This window comes from Gopherus flavomarginatus, chromosome 15 (genome assembly GCF_025201925.1).
Source record: "Gopherus flavomarginatus isolate rGopFla2 chromosome 15, rGopFla2.mat.asm, whole genome shotgun sequence".
NCBI classification, from domain to species: Eukaryota; Metazoa; Chordata; order Testudines; family Testudinidae; genus Gopherus; species Gopherus flavomarginatus.
This window is the reverse complement of record NC_066631.1, coordinates 28,432,635-28,458,639: the sequence shown is the minus strand read 5'-3', so window position 1 is coordinate 28,458,639 and position 26,005 is coordinate 28,432,635. Positions and strand designations below refer to the sequence as shown.

General features: G+C 44.5%; 2 protein-coding genes across 3 annotated transcripts in view; one reads left to right on the top strand and one right to left on the bottom strand.

The window, feature by feature from the left end:
• Positions 1-1,379: 1,379 nt before the first annotated feature.
• On the bottom strand, positions 1,380-18,381 carry TRAFD1 (TRAF-type zinc finger domain containing 1). Of its 2 annotated transcripts, XM_050924259.1 has the most exons (13): positions 18,306-18,381; positions 16,954-17,046; positions 16,228-16,290; positions 14,023-14,158; positions 13,894-13,947; positions 12,350-12,764; positions 10,483-10,749; positions 9,461-9,531; positions 8,566-8,793; positions 5,701-5,830; positions 4,367-4,679; positions 2,309-2,381; positions 1,380-1,908 (listed from the first exon to the last, which is right to left on the bottom strand). In XM_050924259.1, exons 3-13 carry the CDS (start codon positions 16,269-16,271, stop codon positions 1,864-1,866), a joined length of 1,776 nt encoding a protein of 591 aa, XP_050780216.1. In that variant the 5' UTR covers positions 16,272-16,290; positions 16,954-17,046; positions 18,306-18,381; the 3' UTR covers positions 1,380-1,863. The 2 variants fall into 2 exon arrangements, with proteins under 2 accessions (XP_050780216.1, XP_050780215.1); XM_050924258.1 differs by lacking the exon at positions 16,954-17,046.
• A 3,250-nt stretch (positions 18,382-21,631) lies between these two features.
• The window catches only part of NAA25 (N-alpha-acetyltransferase 25, NatB auxiliary subunit), a 43,050-nt gene continuing 38,676 nt past the window's right edge, over positions 21,632-26,005 (top strand). The window contains exon 1 of the mRNA XM_050924255.1: positions 21,632-21,739. Within this exon, the coding sequence (XP_050780212.1) occupies positions 21,682-21,739 (58 nt within the window). The 5' untranslated portion in view covers positions 21,632-21,681. The remainder of the gene's footprint in view (positions 21,740-26,005) is intronic.

Below are 26,005 nucleotides of genomic sequence, written 5' to 3'. Positions count from 1 at the left end.
TTTTACAACTTGTATTCATCCATTAATTCCTAGTCTGAGATGTGCCTATAAGAAGCTAGTTTACATTTTAGAACCCTTAACTCAGGGTTTAGATTGATTAAGAACTGGAGAAAGGAGAGCCTCTACAGGAAAGATGGGCTCCACCTAAATCAAAATGGAACTAGATTGCTAGCACTTAAAAGGTTATTGAACAGTTTTTAAACTAAGGGCTGGGGGAAAGCTGACAGGAGAGGCTCTATTAATGGAGATTCTCTATGCTCTAGTAAGGAGGAGAGGATAAATATTTCGTAAAACTAGAAGGAACCTTGAGATCATCATCATCATCTAGTCCAGTCCCCTGCACTCATGGCAGGGTTAACATATCTAGACCATTCCTGACATGTGCTTAGAGATTTTTAAGAGCAGGTTAGACAGTGATTGAGATTCCACAACCTCTCTAGGTAATTTATTCCAGTGCTAGCTACACAAAAATGAGGAAGTTAGTGACACAGAAATTAAAAGGCACAGCAGAAAAAGTGAAATCCCTGCAAGCTGTATGGAAACTTTTTAAAGACACCATAACAGAGGCTCAACTTAAATGTAAGCCCCAAATTAAAAAACACAGAGAACCAAAAAAGTGCCACTATGGCTAAACAGAGGCCAACTGTCTACACTGCAATAAAAGCTAGTCCCCTTTGCCCAAGCCCCAGGCAGCTGGCATGAGCCAGCCACAGTGTAGATGTGCCCAGATAGTATGCCACAATCACAGTTATGGCTAAACTGAAGAATAAGTTGGACATTTTGAAACCAAAGGTGGCTGATGAAAAAAATTAGGAAGTTTCTACCCAGAAGAGTAGTTTTCCCAACCCATTCTGCTCAGCAGAGTTTTCAGTCACTTTCTAGGGTCTGCCTAGACTTTGTTTCAGTTTACAGAACAAAAGAGATAGGTAGATACAAATTTTATTATAAGGAATTTAAAAAGTAAGGGCTCCAGTACAGCAAAAGAACAGTTTAAGAATGGAAGCCTGTGGGACTGAAGCTCCCACATTGTGGATCACAGTCTCATCTGAGGATGCCCTTAGGAATACTGGGCACTTCTGGTATTTAATGGACTTACAGATAGGAAGACAGAACCACCATAAGTTACAATATGTATGACTTTCCCCACCTGATTCCCAGGCCAGGTCTGACAAGATAGAAAGCTTCGGGAAAGTTAACTGTAAAAATAGTTAATGCAGAATTACTGTCACCAGCAGCAAGCTAAATGACTGAAGGCGAAATAGGTTTAAAGTCAAGCCACTAAACTCATCCCCTGATCCCAAACCTCGGTGAAGATCATCATTAAGATCAACTGCTCATTACAGAGATGCATGTTCTGCAACCAACCTCTGAGGAGTCAGACAAGTACTGAATGCTACAGTAACTTACTATGGCAGGTTCTTCATCCAGAAGAGTTCTGGCTGATCGTTTTGGGTTTGATTAACAGGGTTGCTGCTCAGACATCTATTCATTTACTTCAGTGATGAAGCAATGAATTACTTTTGCTGCACATTAAAAGGAAATCCCTCTTGAAACACACAAGCAGATGAGATAAAAACAGATTGGTCCTCTGAGTACTGACTGATTTAGGATATTGCCAGTTTAAAGCCACCCAAATAGCAGCAATATAAAATTTACACTGACATTTCTGTACAGCGGCTATAGTATGCGTTACTCACAAACTTTTAAAAACTATTATAGAAAAATCACTGCCTAAAAATTGTAAAGTTAATAGAAAGTCCCCATTGATGGTGGCAACATAGCAAGTACATGCGCTGGGATAAATAAGTATCAGTGCATAGTGAGAGCTTCAAGTGCTAAATATGCGCTTCATAAAAGGATTGATTATTCTTCCTCAAGATGGCCAGACTCTGGTTTCTGGGATTTTGCCTGTGTAAGGAGGAAACAGTAAATAAAACATACATTTTAAAACAGACAAGTTGAATCACAACATGCTCTCTCAGACTTGATCAAGGAGCAAAGGACAGCACCCCAAGTCCTATAAGGAAGTATAGGAGTTCAGACTCTTGCAAACACCAAGCAATGGTATATTAGCAGAAAGGGTGGTTCTTTGCCAGTCCAGGTGAGATTGAGGACAACAGGCAGTCAGCATGAGCTCTACTAGCAGTGAGTGAGTGAGTCACTAGCAACGACCTGTGTTGCATGTTAGAGTCACGCTTGATGTGGGCTGCTCAAAAAAAGACAGTAGTAAAAATAAACTAAACCTTTTAGGTCAGCCACTGAAATGCAGAAAAGAGGCCATGCAGATCAGGGAAGAGCTCAAACTTACCTTTGTGTTCCTGTTTCTGAAATTGATGGGAACATTTGCAGTCCTAGGGCTCCTGCCTGCTTCGTTTCTCACACTGCAGAGGAGAGAAGTTGACACCATTAGACAAAGCAGCTCTACAGGTTCAATCCTCTTAAAGGAACTGGTTTAAGAATAAAAGCGCACAGTCCTCCTACTAAAAATGAGCAAGAGTTCCATCATAAACCCCCAAAACTCTCACCCTTGGCCTGTATCCCAAACTGCTGAATCTTGGGATCAAAGAACAAGGTGTCTCACTATTTCACCTTGGGTACTTTGATACTAAATGTTGGGCAGAATTCAGAGAGCTTTCAGCCATGCACACTGGAGGCTGAACCCAAGAGCAAGGGACATAGGTGTTAAAGACAGAACTATTTCCAACCAGTGGCATCCCAATAGCAAGAATGCTACTGAAATATTAGAAGAAAAAAAAACAAAACCTACACACAACCACGACATTTCCACACAAGATTAGACGCCTTTCCATGAAAAAGGAGAGTGCATGTAAAAGATGTACCAAAATACATAGGGTACTACCAAATTCGGTCCATTTCACGGTCAGATTTTTAAAAACTGTAAATTTTGTTATTTCAGCTATTTAAATCTGAAGTGTCATGGTGTTGTAATTGAAGGGGTCCTGCCCCAAAAAAGTAGTTTCAGGGGGTGGGGGAAGATTTGCAAGGTTATTGTCGGGAGGCCGGGGTGGAGGGTTGTGGTACTGCTACCCTTACTTGTGTGCTGCTGGAGGAGCACTGCCTTCAGAGCTGGACACCCAGCTAACAGCTGCTGCTCTCCGGCCACCGAGCTCTGAAGGCAGCAATACCACGACCTCCCTAAAATAAAAACTTGTCAACCTACCTGCATCTCCCTTTGAGTCAGGACCTCCAATTTGAGAAACACTGGTCTCCCCATTAAATCTATTATTAAGGCTACGTTTTAGTCACAGGTATTTTTATTTAGTGAAAAAGTCATGGAGAGGTCACAGGCAGTAAAAAAATTCATGATTCATGACATGTCCAGGACTTGTTCGATATACCCCTGACTACATCTTTTTTTGGGAGGTGGGGGAGGGAGGAGTTTGGGTGAGAGGAGGGGGCACAGCCCAGGGGTGCCACAGGTGCTCATAGGGGACACCACAGGTGCTTGAGGGGCTGGCAGTCTCCCTAGGCAGCTCCCCAGAAGCAGCGACATGTCCCTTCTTCAGCTCCTAGCCCCGCACACTGCCCCTACCCCAAGCTCTGGCTCCGCTGCTCCCATTGGCCAGAAACTGCAGGGAGCTATGGGGGCAGTACCTGCAGGCGGAGACAGCACATGGAGCTAGGAATTCAGGGAGGGACATGTCGCCACTTCCAGAGAGCTTCCCAAGGTAAGCACCACCCAGAGCCCTCACCCCCTGCCATGCCCCAACCCCTGGTCCCCTCCTAAACCCAAAACTCCTCCTGCCGCTGGGGAGGGGATGGGGTGGGGCCTGAGACTGCTCCAGCAGCGGCCGCTGTGGCTGGCCAAGGTGCTGCCTGAGCTCCTCAGGCAGCTCACAGGCCAACTACACTGGATATTGCAGAAGTCACAGAATCCATGACCTCCATGACAAAACTTGTCTTAACATAAAATATGCAGAAGACCAGATTTCATGAGGGAAGACAAGATTTCACGTTCTGATGCATTTTTCATGGCCACGAATTTGGTAGAGCCCTAGAAATAGGTGCCATAAGACAGTTTCCTAGAAAACTTGTTTTCTTAAACTCATTACTACAAACCCAAAAAGACACCAGCTAGTCAAACTGAGTGCAGCCTACCCCAGCCATAGGCAAAATGTACAAGAATCTGTGGTTGGGTGATGAGAAGACCAGTGGATGCAGAATTCTCCTTCTATCAAGCTTTGATGTCTGCAGTAGCAGAAATAGGCCCTGAAGCACTGCCTCACCCTCACCATAGCAGAGCTAGATCGGAATGGACTAATTGTCTATTCATAAGGATGCATCCCCAGGAATCGCTTAAAGCTAAAAATTCTCTTTCCATCACCACACTGAGCAGAGACGCTACCTTGGTCGTGTTGGAGATGTCCTTGGGAAACTGGAAACGTAGCTTTCAGGGTGGATGTTTTGCGTGGATCGCACAACTGGCCTGGGGCCTGTTCCAGACTCAGCTGTGCCTCTGCTTCTGAGTCTTCTGTCATTGCCATCTAAGTTGCTGGACTTCCCTTTCTGAGTCAGAGCATCGTTAGCTCTTACAGCACTAAAAGAGGTCAAGGGTATGCTTCTGGCAACTGCCAAGTTGCTAAGTGATCGGCTCTCTCGTACAGCATGCGCAAGGTTCTGCTGCCTGAAGTCTTCTAGATACCGAGGTGAAATTTCCCCTAAAGGAAAGTCAATAAATAAAGCATACTAGGAACGGCAATGAAATAACTGATCAAAGCAAGGAACAAGGATCAGAACAAGAGGCAAAAAACAAAAACACCTTGATAAAAGCTTCTGGATTTCAAAGCAACAGCCTAGATTTTTAACGCAATACCATATAGTCTGGGAAAACAGAACTGCACCATAGAAATATTGGCTTCACTGACTAGTACAATTCCCCAGGACAAAAGTTACACGTTTTACCAGCTTCGCATGGAGGCTGAACGCCTTTAGAACAAAGTTCTTGGCATCTGTTCATTAAGGGAAGGTAGCATAAAAAGCTGCTTTACTTGCATTTTAAAACTGGCTTATGGGCAAATTCACTACCTACCATAGCAGTTAAATTTACATACTAACTTCAACCAACACACTGGATGACCCCATACACAAGTTAAGTACTCTAGTCCATTTCCTTTTGGCAATTTAAGATAATACATGTGCTATGGAGTTTCTGTTCTGTGATTTGTTGGGTCTTTTTTAATTTAGTAAACATTCAGGATCAGCTTCTACCCTCTGATACCCATCTATGATTTCTACTGTCACTTAAACCTCTCTTCATGCAACTAACTACATAATTTGACCCTAAGGGTGCAATAAAAAAAAAAACTGATGAGGCAAGAAATTCAAAGTTCACCCCCTTATTAGTTTCCCCACAACTGCAATAGTTACAGATGGCGCTAGCAACATACGCAGATTATAATCAGACTTACCAGTTTCCTCTCTTGCTGCACAGGGTTTAGTAATTTCAAGTTTCTCTTTGGTGGTTTGTGTGGGGCTCCATGCTTATGATTAAGTAGCATTTTTAATATATGTTGCAAGTTACGCCATGTGAAACAGAACAATGGTATAAGGGTGGAGTTAGGAAGTTCTAGTCCTTATCTAGATTAGAACGTGCGTTGTTCTGTTTTGCAGTTGGAGAAAATGATCTTAAAAGCATGAATAGAAAGAAGCACAGGCGGGAAATATGTATTTTGCCAATACCTTGATGCCGGATGCGTCTTCTAGATTCTGGTGATTCTGATCTCTCCAAGTTGTCTTTGGGAGGCAACGGTTGCGAGGATGGCAATTCCGCCCCTGGGCTGGCAGTGGCTGGGCGTAAATCACACTGATCCTAGTGCAAGAGAGATTTTGATAGTTTCTGGACACTTAGAGAACACTTCCTGTGAAAGCTTTGAAGCGTACATCTTCCCTCAAATGCCATGGGGAAGTAAGGATGTGTTTTGAGAAAAGAATGAGAGACTGGCTTGATAACAGCATGCTCACATCCTCACTTCTAGGTCACCTGTTGAAGTACAGCCCAGAAATAGTAACTAGTTGACATGTGGTCTATGCAAGATGGAGTTGACGACCTCAGTCTACTTCCTATAGTAGAAGTCACCACACCATAATTGGTGTCATGCTTCATGTTCAGTCAATGCTTAGCCTGTCATCCTCAGAGATGATCCCTCCAAGCCTGCCTGCTCACGTGCTTCAGCTATCTGCATTGCTGCTATAGTGACAATGCAACCTTGCACCTCATCAGCAGTAAAGGCAGAAGGAATATCGGTCACCCTGACATCAATGTAGCTTAAAAAGCCAAGTGCTACTCCCGCCCCAGAGAATTCATGCCAGTTTCCCTAAGTTTTACAATTGTTTTTTAATATAGTTTCTCTCCCTCGATTGCTCTGTGAAAGAGCTTCACTAAAGAGAGGAAACTGACTGCACTAGGTGCTATCAAAGGCACAAACTGAAAACAGAACATATTTGCCATCTTTCGGTTACACATTAGGGATTACCTATCGCGTAAGAGTTTAAAAACAAAACTGTGGATTGTAAATAGAAGGGTGTCCCTTTTAAATCTGAGAACCACAGGCCAAGACGAGAAAGTTGTACGTGACAGTGGCTCAGTCGCAGTCACTCAAGATACTTTGAAGGAGCCCCGAACTGCATACTATGATCAGATGTAGAAAGGCACTTTATCCAAATGTCCTTCTACTTTCAAAAGGCAGAAGTCAACCTGATGAGGAAAACCTCAGCCCTCAACTATAATCCAAGATGCATGGAAACTCCCTCGACTATGGAGCACATGCTATAAAGCAAAGAGATAAGCTAGGCAAGTTTATCAAATTGACTTTGAAAGATCTACCAAAGCCAGGGGGTAAAATTACCACTTCTCTGTTCCTAGAAAAATAAATGCATAACTGATCTACACAGGGACAAGAACATTCTAACTGCTCCCCACGCCATTGGTTTACATGGCACAATTTTCAACATACTTGGACACTACAAAACCATCCCATTCGGATGTTGGTTCATGCATTTTCCAGTTCACTTCAATTCCTTTGAATATCCTCCCTTCTCTATCACCTGAGACGTCTCCATTACCTTCTGTCTCCCAGGCTTGTAATCTATATGTGAGAATGAGGAGGTAGAAGATACAAAGACTGCAGGTTTGGTCTCATTTTCTCTTATTTTCCACTCATTCCTTTTCAGTTTTATACCTTGCAGGTTAGTTTACCCCTTCTGGCTGGGTCCATCCCACCTGAATGGTAACTGGCCACTCAGCCCAGTCTTACGCCTACCAGGGCCCTCATACCTGCCTGCCCCTAACTCCTACTCCATGCTTGATCTTGTCTGTGTTAAGCTAAGCTTGTCACAGTGGAGACTATGACTTATTCCGCGATGACATTTTGTATATTTGTAGCACTATTTAAATATAGTTCATAGGAAGAACTTTCATCCCTTCATACTGATGGCAGTGGCCTTTCTTCAAGAGATTGCCAGAGTGAATTAGTGCGCTGTGTCTCTCTCTCTCTCTCTCTCTCTCTCTCTCACACAAACACACACACACAATGGTACTGGTTTCCCCTCCCGATTTAAACAAGCGGAAGCCATGCTGCACCAGTGTTGGCAGACTCTTGAGTTAAGTAGCAGAACAACTCATATAAACTCTGCAATACGTTTTCAGGACAGGGTTTCACTTGACAAAAAAAGCATAGGAAGGTTTAAGTAAGTTTGCAAAATATATCCTTTTTGTCACACCTCTGAGTCTACAGCTCATTAGATCTGAACATGCTGTGACAGGAAAGTTTGCAACAGTGTGATTATGGCAAAACGGCATCTGTTTGGCAGCTTTTCACTGAACTGTAGTTAAACTCAAATACATCATGAAGTCAGAATACATCAGCCAACAGTATCTGAATTTAGGTCAGACTCTAGTCTCAGATGACCTGTGCGCATGTCATCTTCCCTTTCAAGAAGTTCTGCATCAGAGAATTGAATCTGTTCATTCATGTGCATTAATTCAACAGGGGCACGAGCAAGAGGCCAAGACAATGAAAGTGTAAGACAATTAAAATGTTAGGAGTTCAGGTTTGGATAGGGAAATAAAATAGGTCTCTTGTGAATACTTCAGAAGAACCCAATGGGAGAAAGATTCAAGAACTTAGACATTATGGTTCTCTGTACGGAATTATTTGCCCTCACTGTTAAGAGATGGAAGGTGGTCATGCAGAGGAAGATATTATACTGAAGGAGCGAGAAGGTGGCAGTCTAGAGCTCCTAAAATGTGAGGATTTATGCTGTATTGCTTGAATGCTGTTTGCTCAGACTCCATTATTTGAAAAACAATATATATATTTCTACAACTCTTTCCTTAACATGAGCCCCAGTATGCGCCAACATCTTGGGGTACAACTCATAACCCTTAGGTTGAAAGAGGACAGATTCAAATGACAAGTATGTGAATCCCTAGCATCTGCAATCCCAACTGCAGCCTCCGAGCATTACCATGATTTCAACATTTACTACTAAGGAGTCAGACTTGCTAGGTCTTGTAGAATTCCATCCTACAAATAGCATTTATACCTGGTGATGGAAGAGTATTTCCTCTTCTAACTGAATGCCGCAGAATTCACATGGAATGATAATGCTCCCTTCAGTCTGTACAGCTTGTTGCTGCTGTGGATATGTATTTCTGCTGCTGTGCAGTTGGTCTAAGAAATCTTTAACATGTCTGTTGTATTCTTGCTGTTGACTTGGGGAAGAACCTCTTTTACTGAATGAAGCAAAAGCTCTTGCCGGGTTACAGCCAGTCTGTTACATGGGCAACATTGGAAAGAAGGAATTAGTTATACTTATTACACGAAGGCTTTGTAAGTAATATTTCAACACTGACAATAATACTGCCATTCCACAGAGTAAAATAGATCCACCCTCTATTTCCAGTACATACTCTTAGTATTATAAGCCACCCAAAATTATATTCCACTTCAGATATTCAGTTAATGGGACAATAAGGTTCAAAGTAAGTTGCTATGCATAGTGAAATTCAAAAACCTAACGTCAGTAGTTAACTTATTTATTTTTCACAATGTATGTGGTTTTGTACTGGCATTTCACTTTGCAAGAAAGTGCAGTTTGTTTCTAGTGCTAATCCAAGGAACAGCACAGTGGATGTTTTGATGAAAATTTTGCATTAGTATTTTTAGTTTACTAAGACATTTCAATATTAGGCTTTGTAAGGTTCTATGCAGATGCAGCATCCTGTAAGCATTGCTGGAGTGTGTTCCCACTAACTATGCTCAACTGCTCCAACAAAATTTGATTTCTAAATAGAAATTGTACTCGGAAGTCCTGGCATCCATTTCAGTAAGCCTCCTGCGTATACACCTATAAAATGGCGATAATGATGCTTATCTCCTTTGACAAAAAGCACTTTAAGAGCGAAGTATTATTATTATAGAATACAGAAATACCAAACCTGATGAAGAATCAGGTCTTCTTCAGGGTAGAGTGCCTCACAGAATTCACATGGCAACATGATATCATCATCTGTGAGGTAAGTAAAAGGATTAAACCTCCTACCATAAAAAGGGGTAACAATCAGACTAACCAACCTGTCTTCAGAATTTCTAATCCATGAGATCATTCTGTTCTGCATGAGAGAGGAGGAATTATAGCAAGTCTCAGGGCAGTAGTCACTCTACTTTCACATTTATGAGTTTTGTAAGTGGGAGGGAAAAAGGTCACTTTTTAGAAAAAGTTTGAAAAGGATTTTTTGCCCCCAAAATCTCACTGTTCCTTAGTCCAATACAACAAAAACCCACAAACCTCATTATCTGCCTGCCTATGCATGTTACACAGTAGACACAATTTCTTTTTAAAATAATCTGGCACTTGGATAATACAGGAGAGTTCCTCTTTACATTTAAGATTAAACAGGCTAATGTCACCTACTCTGTTGTTACATCTCCATACAAGCAGGAATAAGGGTGTTTTTGGTTTTATTTTTTAAAGACATGGCAGAACTACAATGAGTTGAATCTGCTAGTATATGGTTTTCAAAACAAGTCACTTACCTTTCCATATTAATATGCTGTACTCGTCTTATCCATTTAAAATCTTTCAGTAAGAAAGGAACTTTGGGATAGACAGATACCAATATCAAAGTTTCACTAGTTAACAACTCTTAAGAGACTATTGTCTATAAATAATAGAAATGTTGCTATTTTAGCAGCCAGTACAGTCAAAAACTGAGGTAGCTGAAGATACAGTTCCAAAAAGGAAGGAAAGTCTCCAAGAATAGGAAAGGCTTTTCTGCACATTCAGAGAATTTCTACATCAGATGCAGGAGATATCTAAAGCAGTTTAGAAAGTCTCAAAGTGCTACTGTTCTGGTACTGAAAGTCAGAATATCTCCAAGGAGCTAGTCATGAGAGTCCCCGATAAAAAAAAAATTAATTTGATTTTTGTTGATGAAGAAAGGCTTTTAAAAGAACTTACTTTTTAGCTGATCCGAAGTGTTAATAGACAAAAGATCATGGGAGAAAGTATCTGATTTGTTTATTTCATTAAGCTGCTCAGATGGCTTGGACTCTTTGGAGTAGAAGTTCTTCCAGAAGTCACTGTGAATTTCAGCTGCAATATTGTTGCGTGGATTATTCTCACGTTGCAGGCTAAGGGCTAACATATAGTCTAAATTGGAATTCTGTTCTCCATACAGAGAGGACTCCGTGTTTTTATTCCTCTCCAGCCATTCCAGCTCATCCTCTTAAACAAAAATATCAGAAGCTGTAAGTATCAACTACATAGTTTAACAGTAATTATGATTTTAAGAACAGACTAAGTAAATAAAACAGAAGTTCATATATGCAAATGAGGACAGAACTGGGCCTCACACACAGCACTCTAGTTTTAAAAACAGATAGCCAAAGCCTCAAAAAGACACTTCATGACTTATATTTTGAGATGAATTAAGGGAAGCTAAACCTTGTCCTTTCCTGTATTCCCCCCCCCCTCCTCCCGCCCCCATCTAGCCTGAGAGGAGGGGGGCTTCATTTCCTTTACTAGCCATACAATTCTTAAATTGAAACAACTTACTAAAGGACATTATATTTTTTCCATCCCTTGCCGTCTTTAAATCACAATTAAACACCTAAGAAATAAGCTCTAGTTCAACCAGAAGCTGTAAGCTTGATGCATGAACTACTGGAGGAGTTTTTATGACATGTACCATGCAGGAGGTCACAGTAGTTCAGCATAGTTTCTTCTAGTCAAAGATCTATGAACCTGTAACAAGTCTTATGTTTTCAGTCCATCACTGAGAAAAGTCCATTCACCTACTGATGCAAGCACCTGACTCAGATACAGGTTAGTGGGATTATGGCCATACAAAGCGAGGCCTCTAGAAGCGTTTCAGGAAGGAGTATTCAGACTCTAAATGCTTGCAATGACATTTACATGCTCTGATCTCTTCACCCACATGGAGATTCCAGTACACTGAAATCAGTGGGGTTCTAACAATAGGCTTTATTTTCTAAGTCAGTATGGCAATTTGATACAGTACATTTAGTAAAACAGCTTGCAAGCTGTGAAAACTTTTCTGCACCCCTGTGGCTTGAGACAATTCCTTCAGTGACTCACTTTTAAAAAACAAGTGTTTTTTAATATACAAAATATGGCTGATCACGACTTTAGAGACCTGTATTTATGCACTGAAGCTGCAATCTTAAATTGTACATCTCTTTTAAAAGGCACATTTCTTTATACCATTTAAGCTCAGCTTTCTTAGTTTCTCATTAAATGAAGATACAGGTGTTCAATAAGATTAGGACTTTACTTTAAAACATGCTCCATCTGTGCTGGAAGACTCTACCTCATTAAACTACGTATTTACAAGGTACAGGACACTTCCAGGTGATGAATTAAACAAAAAAAAGGAGATGATGTTCTGAAGAGCATTAAAACACAAGTCAGTCATTAACAGCAACAGCAGCCTTGGCATGTGCATTTCCTGGGAGTTAGACAAGCCGAATACGAAATCAAAATAAAAAAAGGCATATTTGATCTTGTTAGGGGTGATGTCAGTAAGTCCCTTGGCCCGCACTGCTTCCAGCAGCTCCCATTGGCCTCGAGCAGCAAGCCACGGACAGTGGGAGCAGCGATCGGCCAGATCTGTGGACATGTCAAGTACATAAACCGGCCCGGCCTGCCAGGGGCTTTCCCTACACAAGAGGCATCCCAAGTTTGTGAAACACTGCCATACAGTGCACAAGTATAGAGCTTTCACTCCACTTAGTTACCTAACCTTAATTTAAAGGTAAAAATAAAACTTATGAATGTACAATTATTACCCTTGTCCACACTTTACCTCGGTTCTGATCTCTCTGCATTGCTGATGCATTTCTTCTGTTAATATTCTTAGAAGCCTGGTCTCCTCCAAAACTGCTATGAAATCTGCCTTCCTGCGTCCCAGACATCCTCTGCAGAGGCCCAGCAAGGCCATCTGAACTCAGAAGGTTTCTGATGGTTTGAAAGGTACACAGATTTGCAGCCTCATCTTTATAGTTATAACATGACATTGCTTGGCTAACTCTTTTTTCTTCCACCTCCTTCCCACAAACTTCAGGGTGCTCTTTCAGATCTTTCACCATTACGTTGTGACCGCACTCACTACATGTTTCAGTCCTAGTTCCACAGTAATCCTCGTGGTCCTGAAGTTTATTGAATGCAAGCTCTATCTCACAATGTTGGCAAACTGCAGGACGCAGAGGGCACGCTGATGCCTAAAATATAAAATTGAATAACTCTTGATATATGCCCAGTCTTATAGTTATGCTAGGCTTACTTACTGCCCAAAGAAGGTACCCAGTTCACTGTGTTATTACTGAGAGATGCATTCCAAATTGCTTTAGAGATTAATTGTGTCTTCAGCTAGAAGCCAACCAGCCCATAAAAGAAGACTTAAGTAGTAAGGTACTACTTAAGACAGGGGGTACAAACTCCTGAGTAGTTACACACAGTATGTCTCACTGGAAGTTCAGTGTATTTTATATAGGAAAAAGGAAGCATGCATTTACTAGACATCAAACTTCAACATAACACTCCTAAAAAACTAAGCACTCAAAGTGGATTTTTTTGGCTGTGTTTTTGACTTAACTGTCCCAATCCCCACTGTTCATATTGCTTCATTAATAGTTATAGTGCATCAAGTGCTTTGATTAAGTTACTGCAACAGGAAATATGAGGATCAAAACTGCATGCTTTAAAATAAGCCACCTGGTCCAACTCCCTTCACATTCCTCTCCATGCAACAGCTTTGCATTTGATGCTTATGCTGAAGCACAATCCCACTTTCCTGTGACACTTTTGTTCCACTGACAATGTTAACTCCAGTGACAATTTGTAAATAATAAAATCATATGAAGTAAGTGTTTATTGTTCCATGATTTTTAAAAACTGTTTAGACAAAACAAATCCTCAGGTCCTGCATAAATATCAGGGTGGGGAAAAAAAACAAAAAAACAAACACACCACACCTGAGATAAAGACAATACTGAAAAGTGAAGTTGCCAAGCTCAATGCAACTATAGCCACAGGCAGAATTTTTAGCCTTAACCACTACTTAGGGACAAACCTGGGCCACCAACCTAGCTACCAATGTACATAAACGCCCTCCTGTTGAGGAGCTTGGAGCTGCTTATTAGGCATGTGAGTACCACCACTTCAGACTAACACAGCTAGCCTCTTACAAGAGTATCACTGATTAGCATGGATTTAGAAAGCAGATTAAACATGGGCAGAGCACATCCAAGATCAGTTAGCACAGTAGCTATAATCTGAACACTAAGGCTCTAGTGTCAGTACTGGAAATACACTAGAGTATTATCAAGAGCAAAAACCAAATATACCAACCTCATGATCCTCTAAGTGACATTTTTCCATCTTCATATTACACTTACAAGTAACCTAGGATAAACAAAAACAATTATTAAATGCACTTCATGAAAATCAGCTATTTTAGAGTAGAATTTATTTTATTACCTGCACATGTTCAGATTCAATGTGGTTTTTTATTTCAGATTTAGGGACAGACTCCTTGCAGAAATGACACACTCCAATATTTCTGTTACAGTGGATTTCATGGATGGTGAAGTTAGCTACAGGTATAGCCTTTTTGCTACAAGGATACAAAAAAAGTTACTCTTCACAAATTACACTGAAAATAAACTCAGATTTAGGATTCAAGAGAGCTGCCTGAAAAACAAATAAGTTCAGGAATTCAGTTTCCATGTATTCGGGTTTGTAAAAGAAAAAAGCCTACCGGACTGTACACAACGTGTAGTCCTAGAACACACACACTTACCAAGTTAGACACCCAAAGTCTCCCAGTTCATCAAATTAAGTCAAAACTCTGTTCAACTCCAGCTTTGGGGAAAACAGACAAGCCTTGCAGCATACTCAGGCAGTCATCCAGGCTCTCAGACCAGGAGTAACAGTTACAGACTCTGCAAAGAGCACTCCACATAGTGTAAAGGTCAGGCAATCCTCCAGTGGGCAAAGCTAGAGAATAGATTCTTCAGCTACGCTGCAATATTGGTCAATGGTTCAACCAACAAAAGATGCAATACCCCTGCTGTTCTGAAGTGAGGAATCCCTACCTTACTCTATTGTGGAGAAACCTATTGCTCTATCCTGAGCTATGTGCAGACAGACTTACAAGAGGGAAAAATCCATTCAGACATTTGAAAAGTGTGTAAAGGTAGCATTGGCCCTTTAAGAGGGAAGAGTACAATGCACCTGAGACTAGTCAGCTGACCCCAAACTAGGCTTAAGAGAAAGAGCCTGGGCCCTAAAGGGGAGGGAGACTAGAAAAATCAGGTAGGAAAGGAACAGAGAAAGCAGAGGTGGGGCTCTGATGGGCTGAAGTAGAAAGCTCTGCAGGTTCTAGAGAGAGAAGTCAGAAACCAGGAGGCCTGGATCATGGGAGGAGGAGTCTCTAGAGCAGCAGTTCTCAAACTGAGTCAGGACCCCAAAGCAGGTCACCAGGGCTGGTTTAGACTTGCTGGGGCCCAGGTCTGAAGCTTGAGCCCTGGGCAGCAGGGCTCAGGTTACAGGCCCCTCCTTGGAGCTGAAGCCCTTAGGCTTTGCCCCCCCACCACACTTGGGACAATGGGGCTCGGGTGAACTCAGGCTTCAGTCCCCCCTCCTGGGATTGTGGAGTAATTTTTGTTGTCAGAAGAAGGTCACAGTGCAATGAAGTTTGAGACCCCTTGCTCTAGAGCAAGAGGAAGCCAGAGCGCAGCACCCCTGCAGGTGATGTCCCAGCCAAGGAGCAGAGAGCTGGGACAAGCCCAGAAAGGATAAGAGACTTCTATTAAGCCTAGATGGGTGGATGTCATTTGAGTTTGGGCCTCTGAAGTTACTGCCACTATGTAGTATGAATATTCTGAGCCTAGGAGTGCTGGAGAAGTATTCCTGAGGAGCCCTGGGAGGGGAAAACAGAGGAGAGTGTCTGAAAGGCTAACCCATGCCATAAAAGCAAAGATGGCAAATCAGTTCAAGTGGAAGCAAAGTACTTTAACCTCTCCCACTCTCTACCAATATTAACTTGATAGAGGAAGTAGAGTAAAGTTCAAGATGGAGTTTGACTTTTAAGGGATACAATGTTCACAAGCACAGAAATGAACTCATCAGCCCCCAAACAAGACAATTATTTTTACCTTCCCTGCCACAAGATAAAAACCTAGCCCCTCTCAAAACAACAGCAATAACCCTTCATTCTCATCCCATCTGTTTCTAAGACCACAACAGGCTGCGACATCAGCAACATGATATTCTGTACATATGACAAACACACAGCTATAATAAGCCACAAAAATTGAATCCTGTATATTTCAGCTTTCTTGAAACTGATTTTTAAAAAATTATCTGAAGGAGAACCAATAGTTTTAGTTGATTTCCCCTTCTTCTATGGTGGAGTAGGGGAGGAGACCACTAGCAGCAGGTTCCATTAATATTATTCTGCTGTTCTCAAGGTGACACAGCAAGTTCTGAATACCGGTGAAGTGCCTACCAGAATATTTTCTATTCTTTTACGGTCATTAGAAACAATTTTATATACCACTTGCTGCTTCCATCTGTGAAGACATCTGACAGCAACACGGCATGTTTCTACGAGTTTACGTAGGGACATTGTAATAACATACAATACACTTGTGTCAATAGTCCCAGACATTTATTTCTTACCAATTGTTGCACAGTTGGGTTTCCTGATCATTAACTGCAGCCATATCCACGTTCTTTTGAAAGCTGGAGCAAGGGACAATTAAACATTTTCAGTTTCATTTCTGTTCATAAGAACAAGTACAATTATTCATTCTGCTACTTCCTGTTCTTCAGATACTCTGGCATCAAATCACATATTCCATTATTACAAATTGTTGCTTTCTCAAGCAATCAGCAAGACTCCCCCACCATTTAGAAACAAATTGTATTATTAAACATGGTTTCAAGCAGCTCTTAAAAGTGTAAGAAACCCTAGCTGGCTACCGAGGATAATCTCCTGCAGAAGATTTTCTTTGAGATGTGGATAGTGTCCTCTTAACAAAGAAAAAAAATTCTCTCTCTCTCTCTCTCTCTCTCTCTATATATATATATATATATATATATATATAAAAATAAAAGGGAGAGAGAGAGAGAGAATGACACACACAGACAGACAGAGAAGGGTAAAATATTAACCCTGCAAATCTATGGACTGTTTATAGACAGTAAAGAATAATTTAGCCAATAAAATGTATACAGGAAGACCTAGAATTAAGATACCACTCAAGAGATCAACAAAAATATCTTAAGGAAGACAAGCCTTAGTAAAGATAGGTGAAAATTTTACTTGGAAAAGCCCTGACTCCTGCCCCAGGTTATAGTATTTATTTGATACCAAAAATAATATTTAAAACAAAAAACACTAACATAGAATAGGTGACGTTTCTTTCAAAGAACAGATTTTTTCCAGTGTATAAAAGCCACTTCTAGCCAAAACGTTGCTCAAGACTTCCAGCTACCCTAGAGACAGGTGAAAGAGACAGGAGTGTGGTCTCCATAATCACGGTCTGGCATTTCTAGTATAAAAACTGGAAGGAATAACGCAACTCATATACCAACGCAAGGTAGGGGCAGGGTCTTCTGTGCAGGAGCTGCACGTGTTCTCAGTGGCACCTACTGGGCCTCAGTCAGTTTGGGGCCCGAGCACGGGGGGGGGTCACGCGGGGCCGAGCGCCCGCCCGCCCCCCCCCCGGGGGCCCGAGCACGGGGGGGGTCACGCGGGGCCGAGCGCCCGCCCGCCCCCCCCCCCGGGGGCCCGAGCACGGGGGGGGGTCACGCGGGGCCGAGCGCCCCGCCCGCCCCCCCCCGGGGGCCCGAGCACGGGGGGGGTCACGCGGGGCCGAGCGCCCGCCCGCCCCCCCCCCCGGGGGCCCGAGCACGGGGGGGGGGGTCACGCGGGGCCGAGCGCCCGCCCGCCCCCCCCCGGGGGCCCGAGCACGGGGGGGGGTCACGCGGGGCCGAGCGCCCGCCCGCCCCCCCCCGGGGGCCCGAGCACGGGGGGGGTCACGCGGGGCCGAGCGCCCGCCCGCCCCCCCCCCCGGGGGGCCCGAGCACGGGGGGGGGTCACGCGGGGCCGAGCGCCCGCCCGCCCCCCCCCCCGGGGGCCCGAGCACGGGGGGGGGTCACGCGGGGCCGAGCGCCCGCCCGCCCCCCCCGGGGGCCCGAGCACGGGGGGGGGTCACGCGGGCCGAGCGCCCGCCCGCCCCCCCCCGGGGGCCCGAGCACGGGGGGGGGTCACGCGGGGCCGAGCGCCCCGCCCGCCCCCCCCCGGGGGCCCCGAGCACGGGGGGGGGGTCACGCGGGGCCGAGCGCCCGCCCGCCCCCCCCCCGGGGGCCCGAGCACGGGGGGGGGGTCACGCGGGGCCGAGCGCCCGCCCCGTCCCCCCCCGGGGGCCCGAGCACGGGGGGGGTCACGCGGGGCCGAGCGCCCGCCCGCCCGCCCCCCCCCCCGGGGCCCGAGCACGGGGGGGGTCATGCGGGGCCGAGCGCCCGCCCGCCCCCCCCCCCGGGGGCCCGAGCACGGGGGGGGTCATGCGGGGCCGAGCGCCCGCCCGCCCCCCCCCGGGGGCCCGAGCACGGGGGGGGGTCATGCGGGGCCGAGCGCCCGCCCCCCCCCCGGGGGCCCGAGCACGAGGGGAGGCCTGCGGGGCCATTGAGGGGGCCAGGCCCCCCACGGTTAAGGACGTGCCTAGCAGTTCGCGGCCCGTTCCCCGACTCACCCTCTCTTCAGAAACCAAACACCGGGCCCAGCCTGGCGTCCCGCTTCCTAACCGCCAGCGACACCCGCTCCCCGCCTCCCTATTGGCCAACTGAGACTCGGCTAACGAGCTGATTGGCCGAAGCAGCCGCCGTTTACTGCTCTGATAGGCCCCGCCCACACCATGGCTGGATTGGGTAATACAGCGGTCACTGGAGTTAGGCTCCACCCCCTCGTGATTGCCCCTCCCTCCTCTCATCAAAAAGTGCCTGGGATTGACCAGGGCTGAGGGGGAGTAGTTTAGTGATGAGAGCGGGGTGTGGGTGTTAGGATTCCAGGCAATGAAAGTAAATTACTTTCCTGAGTAGGTCTCCAAGCTGTAGGGGAATGAACCTGAGGGAAGGTGTGTATAACTAGACACACAATATTACACAGGTGCCAGACACAGGCCTTTGAAATGCAGTAAGGCTAGGAATGTCTATTGGCAACTTTGAAAAACTAAACTCTAAATTGTCTATTTCTTACTTTTTCCTGTTGCTGGGGCAGAAAAGGGGATCATCCCTTTTTTACTTTTGGGCAGGGTGGCTGGGTGTTGGGGGTTGTTTGTTTTCTGGCTGTGTGAGTTTGCTTTGTAAATTGTTTTACACTACAGAATTTTAACTTTCTTTGAAGCTGGTTTAAGATTATGTTCTCATACAACATTCCCTTCAAGTATGTTCTGAGAAGGAGCCCATATACCTTCGTGTCTAACTCCACTTGAGGTACAGAGAAAAGTGTTTTAAATATAGCACAGAAATACCCCGGTCTCATTTCAAGTAGTCACAGAGGTGAAAACGTTTGTTTTTTTTTAAGCTTTATGTTTATATGGGCAAGAGTTGAATGGACCCAATATGAAGGCATCTGTGAGAACAGTATGTCATCCTACCAAACAAACTTTCTAGGAAAATCTGTCTCTCCCAGTTGCTGCATATACAATATTGTACAGTATGCTAAAATTAGAGCGCCACCTGGTGGCTCTACTTCAGTGACACAGGAGTATGAGCCACTCTCCCATAAATTCTTTTGAGAGCAGGAAACAAGGCATGATGTCATGAGGAAGGGAGTACCTCTTGGGTTTCTGGGAACTGGGCGGAAGCCCGCCCACTGCTAACAGATCCATGGGAGTAACCCAGCACCAGAAAGGTTTCATCTCCAAATAGTGAAACACTCTGCTTCCAATTATCAGTCCCTAAACCAAACAGTACCCCTTCTCTAAATCTAACCTGGAGGGGGTTTGGTAGCTATTTAGAACACTTCTTAGGTGACATCTTTTTTCTTCTGTGATTATGGCCTGAAGTCTGAAAGCTTTTTTGAGTATAAAATAATAATAATAAATACATACTTAGCACTGATTGTAACTTGGGCCTCGATGTGAGATTGAATTTCTGATATTGGACAATACTTATCTACAGAGTTGCAGTGGACAAGACTGTCAGTTATTATTGTGTTACATGGTTATTTACAAACAAAGTTCAAATGATGAATGAAAATCTGAGGCAACTTTTGAACTGTCCTACCTGCCAGGAGTGGGGATCTTGCAGCAACTATGTAAAGTGTGATGAGTGAGCTGTGTTGAATTTGGTGACAACAGTGTGATTTGATTTTGGCATTTGGCGAGGACTGAAGACAAAGGCAAACTTCACTGCTAACATAAGGAGAGGCAACTCAAGTTACACCACTGCTGAATTAGGCCCAGAAACTGTTCTCTGTGATGCTTCATCCTAATCTTGTAATTCTTCCTTATTTTTTACTTTCTTCATATTAATTTTTATTCTTCATAGACTAATTTGTATGGAGGAGTAAATAATATACATACACTACTAATTTACTGTACCTGAAAAGTTAAAAAGTGCCAGCTTGATTGCCCCAGAAGCTGAAATCCTCCTTATAACCTCCTACCAGATACAGCCTGAGAGTAGCAGTGGAAGCTCCCCCATGCTGCTTCAATCTTAACGTGAAAGGACCATCTCTAGGAGTGAGAAGGTGGGCGTTCAGATTCTGAACCATTCAGTCCTTGGCCTCTCTGATGCCAACAAGCTAGCCAATCAATGTCAATTATTTTTGCCAGCCTGACCTTAGAGGGAGCTCTAGAAGGGATTGTGCCTCAACTAGTGCTTCAGCAGAGCTCTGCAGAAAACAGGAAATGCATGCCTGCTGGGCAATTTATGACTGTGCATCGTGCTGTCTCCACATCACAACTAGTCTCTTCTTAATTGGTGTGACATGGGAAACACTGCCCTGGCCTCACATCCTCACTGTTTCTTTTGAAAGCCTAGGGTGCACTAGCAAGGAAACATGGTGGCACAGACACTGCAGTTGTTCCTTGCCCCTTCACAGGAGACAGAAGAGCCAAGCCACACTGCCATATTTCTCCTGTGTGGAGAAGGCCAAGAGGACCCACTTTGGAGGAAGAAACTAAGGCAGGGATGTTGCAGGGCTACCTCATCTGCCTTTGTCATACTGGGTCAGACCAATGGTCCATCTAGCCCAGTATCCTGTCTTCTGATGGTGGTCTATGCCAGGTGCTTGACAGGGAATGAACAATTACCAAGTGATCCATCGCATTGTCCACTCCCAGCCTCTGCACAGAACTCGAGAGTGAAGGACAGTAAAAATGCAGCTCTGTGAATTGCAACGTGCAGCTGGCTGGGAGCTGAAAAAGATTTTATCCAACTCAAACAGAAGGACGTGAGATAGGAGGAACATGATTAATAAGACTTTGCATTTGTCTACGCTTATCACCCAAAACCCTCAAAGAGCTTTGGAAGGAGCAGATAAAACTCCCAACTCCCTTCTGAAGTACTGGAATGATGATATGTGGCTGTGCCCCCAGGCCAGTGCTTAGCAGCGGGTGGAAGGAGAACAGCTCACCTGCGGGACATGGCCACAGGCCTGTTACCTTAGGGCAGGCGGGCACAAGCAGGGCTCGAGTGGCCGCCCCAGGGCTGCTGTGAAGCTCTGAGCAGGCAGCCAGGGCCATGAAGAGCGGGCACCACCCTGCGGTGTTTTAGGCCCGGCAGCGCGCGCTGCGGCCCTGTCTGCCCGCAGGGTGCGGGGGTGAGATGGGGGGGCCTGGGCGGGAATAGGGGGCCGGCGACCTCAGCGCCCCGGGGGGAATATCGCGGTAGGCCCAACCCCGGCAGCCATGAGGCGAGACCCCCGGCCGGCGCTGTCACCGCAGCCCGCGGGCTCTCGCGGGACACGGCCCTCGGCCCGTCATATCGCGACAGGCCCTGCGGCGGTGGGGGAGCCCGCGGCCCGCCAGCCAGACCCGGCCTCTTTACCCTCCGCCCCTCCGGGCCGAGCCTGGCCGGTCCCGCCGGCGCGGCGGCTGCGCACTGCGGTTCTGCGCTCTCATCATGGCGGCGCGGGGCCATGTGCAGGACCCCAACGACCGGCGCCTCCGGCCTATCTACGGTACCGACCCCCCCTCGCCGGGCTGCCCCCGCTCCGCGGCTGGCACCCGGCGCCCCACGCCCCCAGACTAGGCCGCGCCGCGGCCACGGCCTCGCGTGGTTCCCTCCGCGCGCCGCGCCCCGCTGGGCCGGGAAGGGACGGAGACTCGGACGGGAAGGGCTAACGCTCCCCGCCCCCGAGCTCCTGCAGGGGAGCCCCTTGCGTGAGGGGGAGGCGGCCCTCTCGGGCGCCCTTCACCCCCCAGCTCTGCCCCCGCTGGGGCCCCTCACCCCGTCCCAGCCGCTGCCCCCACAGGGACCCCAAACCCCCATGTCTCCCCACAAGCCCTGGAGGCGGGGTGTGTCCCCTTGATTTCCCTCCTTATAACTTAGGGGACCAGATGCCCCAGTGTTAGGGGTTTGTTTTATAGAGGCAACTATTTCTCCCCCTCCCCCCTTCCCCCAAAAAAAAGGTGTCCCAATTTTTCACACTTGCTATTTGGTCACCCTATCCCCATTATAAGCTCTGTTGTGCTGGTTTGCATCTGATATTGGAAATAACATGTCAAGGGGCTGATCACTACTAAGTGTCCCTGCCTGAAGCACGTGGGGCCACCATGGGGTAAAGAGGCTTTACATAGTGTAGACCCCCTGCTTGGGCTAAGGAGGAGAGAATTTCTCCGCTTCTCGTTGTCCCTTACAAATCTGTGATTAATCATTATTGGTATTTTGAAGTGCTAAGCCCAGAGTTGCTAAAGGAGCTATTATTGCAAATTGTCAGTGATTTTATTTACATGGTGAGAAACTGAGGGATTGGCCCTTTCCTCCTCTACCCGGTTGATCTTTGACCTTATGTTACTGTTTAGCTCTCAACACCAAGTTGGTACTGTTCAAGGTAAAACCTAAAGCGCATCCCTGCCCCAATTAGCTCTCAGTCTGTTAGGGTAGTATAGTGGTTTATATCTACAATTGGGAGCTGGGGAAGCTATTCATTATTTGCATGATAGTAGCACCCACAGTATACTAAGTGCTGGACACTATCCCTGCCACAAATAACTTCTTTCTCCTGCATTCCCCATCCAGAAACTGATCCCTGTCCTCAAATATTAATTTGTCACCAACATTAGAGAATGTTTTTGTCTTATTCCACTTCTATATATTTTTCTGTAGGTTACATTACCCTTTGCTAAATATATTACCCCATGCTTTAACTTGCTGTGCAGCTTTAATATCCTTCCTGCCTTGTCTTCCCACACTTGGAAACCTCCCAATTCTCTAACTCTTGGGGGGAGGGAAGGGTATGGTATAATTTCTTAATGCAAAACACCCTTGGACAATTGCCATGTTAATTTCTTTTCCTCCTGGTTAAGAGAATTGTGTTCCCAGTTTATTTTGTTTTGCACAAAAGATTGGGAGACTTGTAAGAGTGGATGCATATTTTTTGATGCAGAATTGAGCTTTCTTTTCCCATCTGCCTTTGCAAACAAACATCAAATCTTCCCCATGCAAAACTGATTTTTAAGTTAGAAACTCATTTATCTGTGAAACTAAAAGGGGTGAGAGAAGCCACACACTCTTTAAAGCTGTTGGCTGAAATGTTGGGGCACCTAGATATCATAGTAATGGCTATACAAAAATCAATAGAGAGAGAAAGCAGTGAAACTTTACAAGAGAGTAGTCTTGTTCAGCAACCTCCTGTCTTAAAAGTCTGCCTCAAAATATCCTTAAGTATTGCATGCAGTTCTTCTCCAGCTTTATTAGGAGGCACATTGGTTAAGAAAGTAGTAAAAAAAAAATTTGCTCTATATTTGTGCATGTGCCACACTGGGATGTTGTTAAACTTCTAGAATCCCAGAACAGGTAATTTAGAGAGCACAGAAAATGTGCTTGACTTCCATATGCAAATAAATCACTGGTTAGAAACACAAGGGGAGTTGTATTTGGTTAGGGATGAACTTGTTTTCTTAAGTGCACCATTCATGTTTTAAGTACTTATCTCACAAAGAAAACTTTGCAGTTAGACCCCTACATCCCAGGTTGAGTTTTGATGAAGTCTACGGATGCAGTTCTCTTTATGGGATTGGGGCCATAGCTACTTCTACTTGGTGTTAATTAAAATACTGTAAAGAATACAAATATAAATACATTGTTATATTAAAGAAAAATAAACATTCCTTACAGAAATTGCAATTGTAGCTCTCTAGTTTGGTTCAGTGTGATGTACTGAAAGTTTTTCTGAATTTTCTGTGGCATGCTCCGATTGCTGGGCTTTGTATGTAGTGATACATTTGCAAAGTAACTTCTTAAACTAGAAAAAATTCAAATATTAACTGTTAGAAAAACTATAACTTAAAAAATTAAGCCAGAAGATACTGAAATATACTGACATTTTAACTGAGATGTATTTTGATGTTTCAGCCCCTAGTAGTGTCAGAGAGAGTGTAATGCCTTTTAAAAGTGCAATGTGCTGAGTGCATAGTGTTGGTTCTAGAAAGCTTCACTGGGAACCTAAGGTGGTGTAGTTAATATTTGGTATTTATAGTCCTTAATACATGAAGCATGGCTTCTTAAACATGTAATTGTGTGGCTTTTATTAAAGGCCAAAAAGTAAACAGATTTTGTGTGTGGTGAAGGTTCTAGTTACTTTGCTTGTAACATCGCTTTTCTGTTTGTACTGTGTACTTGATTACTCGGGATGCCTTGACAGTTATGTCTATCTGTTATCTTAATTTGTTGTACATTAATCAGGAAGTTAATTATGTTGCATTTCCATTCATTTAAAATCTCCACTCATAGACTTGCTATTAATAATCTGTACTTCAATATTTTTTTTTAGTTTAAGTTCTTTTGTGATAAATGGAAGATGCCAGTTCTTTTGGTTCCTGAGAAACTTGTTCATGTTGTCAAGTATCAGAGGGTAGCCGTGTTAGTCTGGATCTGGATCTTTGCTGCTTGTTCATGTTGTTGACAAGACATAGTCCTTATTCTGCTACTATTTGGAAAGCCTTGTGACTTGCGTGTTACTCTGCTACCTATAGCAGAGATCTTATCAGTGCAGCTAGATAAGTTTAACAACCCCAAGACAGTCAGTGCAAACTGGATACTGAAGGAGCGTGTGTGTACCATGAAATACAAATCTGTGAACCAAAAAACCCATCAATTTATAGTGAGGTTACCAGCTTGTTCTATTTCATAACTTTTAAAACGTCTGTATTTGGCAAATCTTTAAGGCAATGGTCCCCAACGCAGTGCCCGCGGGCGCCAGGGCATCTATGTGTGCCCGCATACTGTCCGGCAGGTGAGCATCTGCCAAAATGCTGCCAAGAAGCAGCGTCATCCAGAGGCATCACCGCCAAAATGCCACTTATTTTTGATGGCGACATCTCTGGATGATGCTGCTTCTCAGCAGCATTTTGGCAGATGCTCATCCACCAGCCACAGTCCTCGGTGGCTTGTCATCCAGCGCCCACCAGACGAAAAAGGTTGGGGTCCACTGCTTTAAGGTCTAACAAGTCTGGAAGGGCATTGGAGAGAGGTTGCTGTGCATCCTTTTCAGAACAGCCATGTCTTATAAAGTCATAATATCATTTTACCCTGTTAGTTGAAATACTTCAAAGTTTTGTTTTAGTTAGAATGGACAGAGTGCACAATATGCACTTAACCTATACAATTCCCCTCCGCCCCCAGTTCATTTAGCAGTGCTTCAATTCTTTAGCATAGATACTACCATAGAGGCAAATGTTAAAGGCCATTGAATGTAAATCTCGGTAATATGGATATTAATTTTGTAGAATATGGCAGGAAATTACTAAGGGTCACCTTCTTAACTCAGTGGAATCCATCCTTATAAGAAATGCAGTCCTAGCAAGAAAGTGTATAATTTAATTTCAGTTAGCTAGTGTTAGCTCCTTACCAGGAATTTAGAAGAAAATTAGGAACACTTCACTTATGCTTTTTGGCTCATTGGATACATCCCAGTTGTTTTACACTAGGTTTAGATTAACAAGTCTCAAAAAGTCTGATGTGGTGCAAAGATTGAGTGGGTTTATTGTTCTCATCTCAGATTAATCTCTTATTCTGATTTCAGTAATTTTCAAATAATCTGGCTGTATCCCATTGGAGTTAGAACTGAGAATAATGATATGCAAATGAGAAAAGAAAAATTTAAACTGTATAGCAACATTTTTCTAAAGGTATGTCAACACTGCAAAAAAAAAAAAAAAAAGATCCTCTGTGGCAGTAGATCCTAGAGCCCAGGTCAACTGACTCAGATTCACAGAGTTTGCGC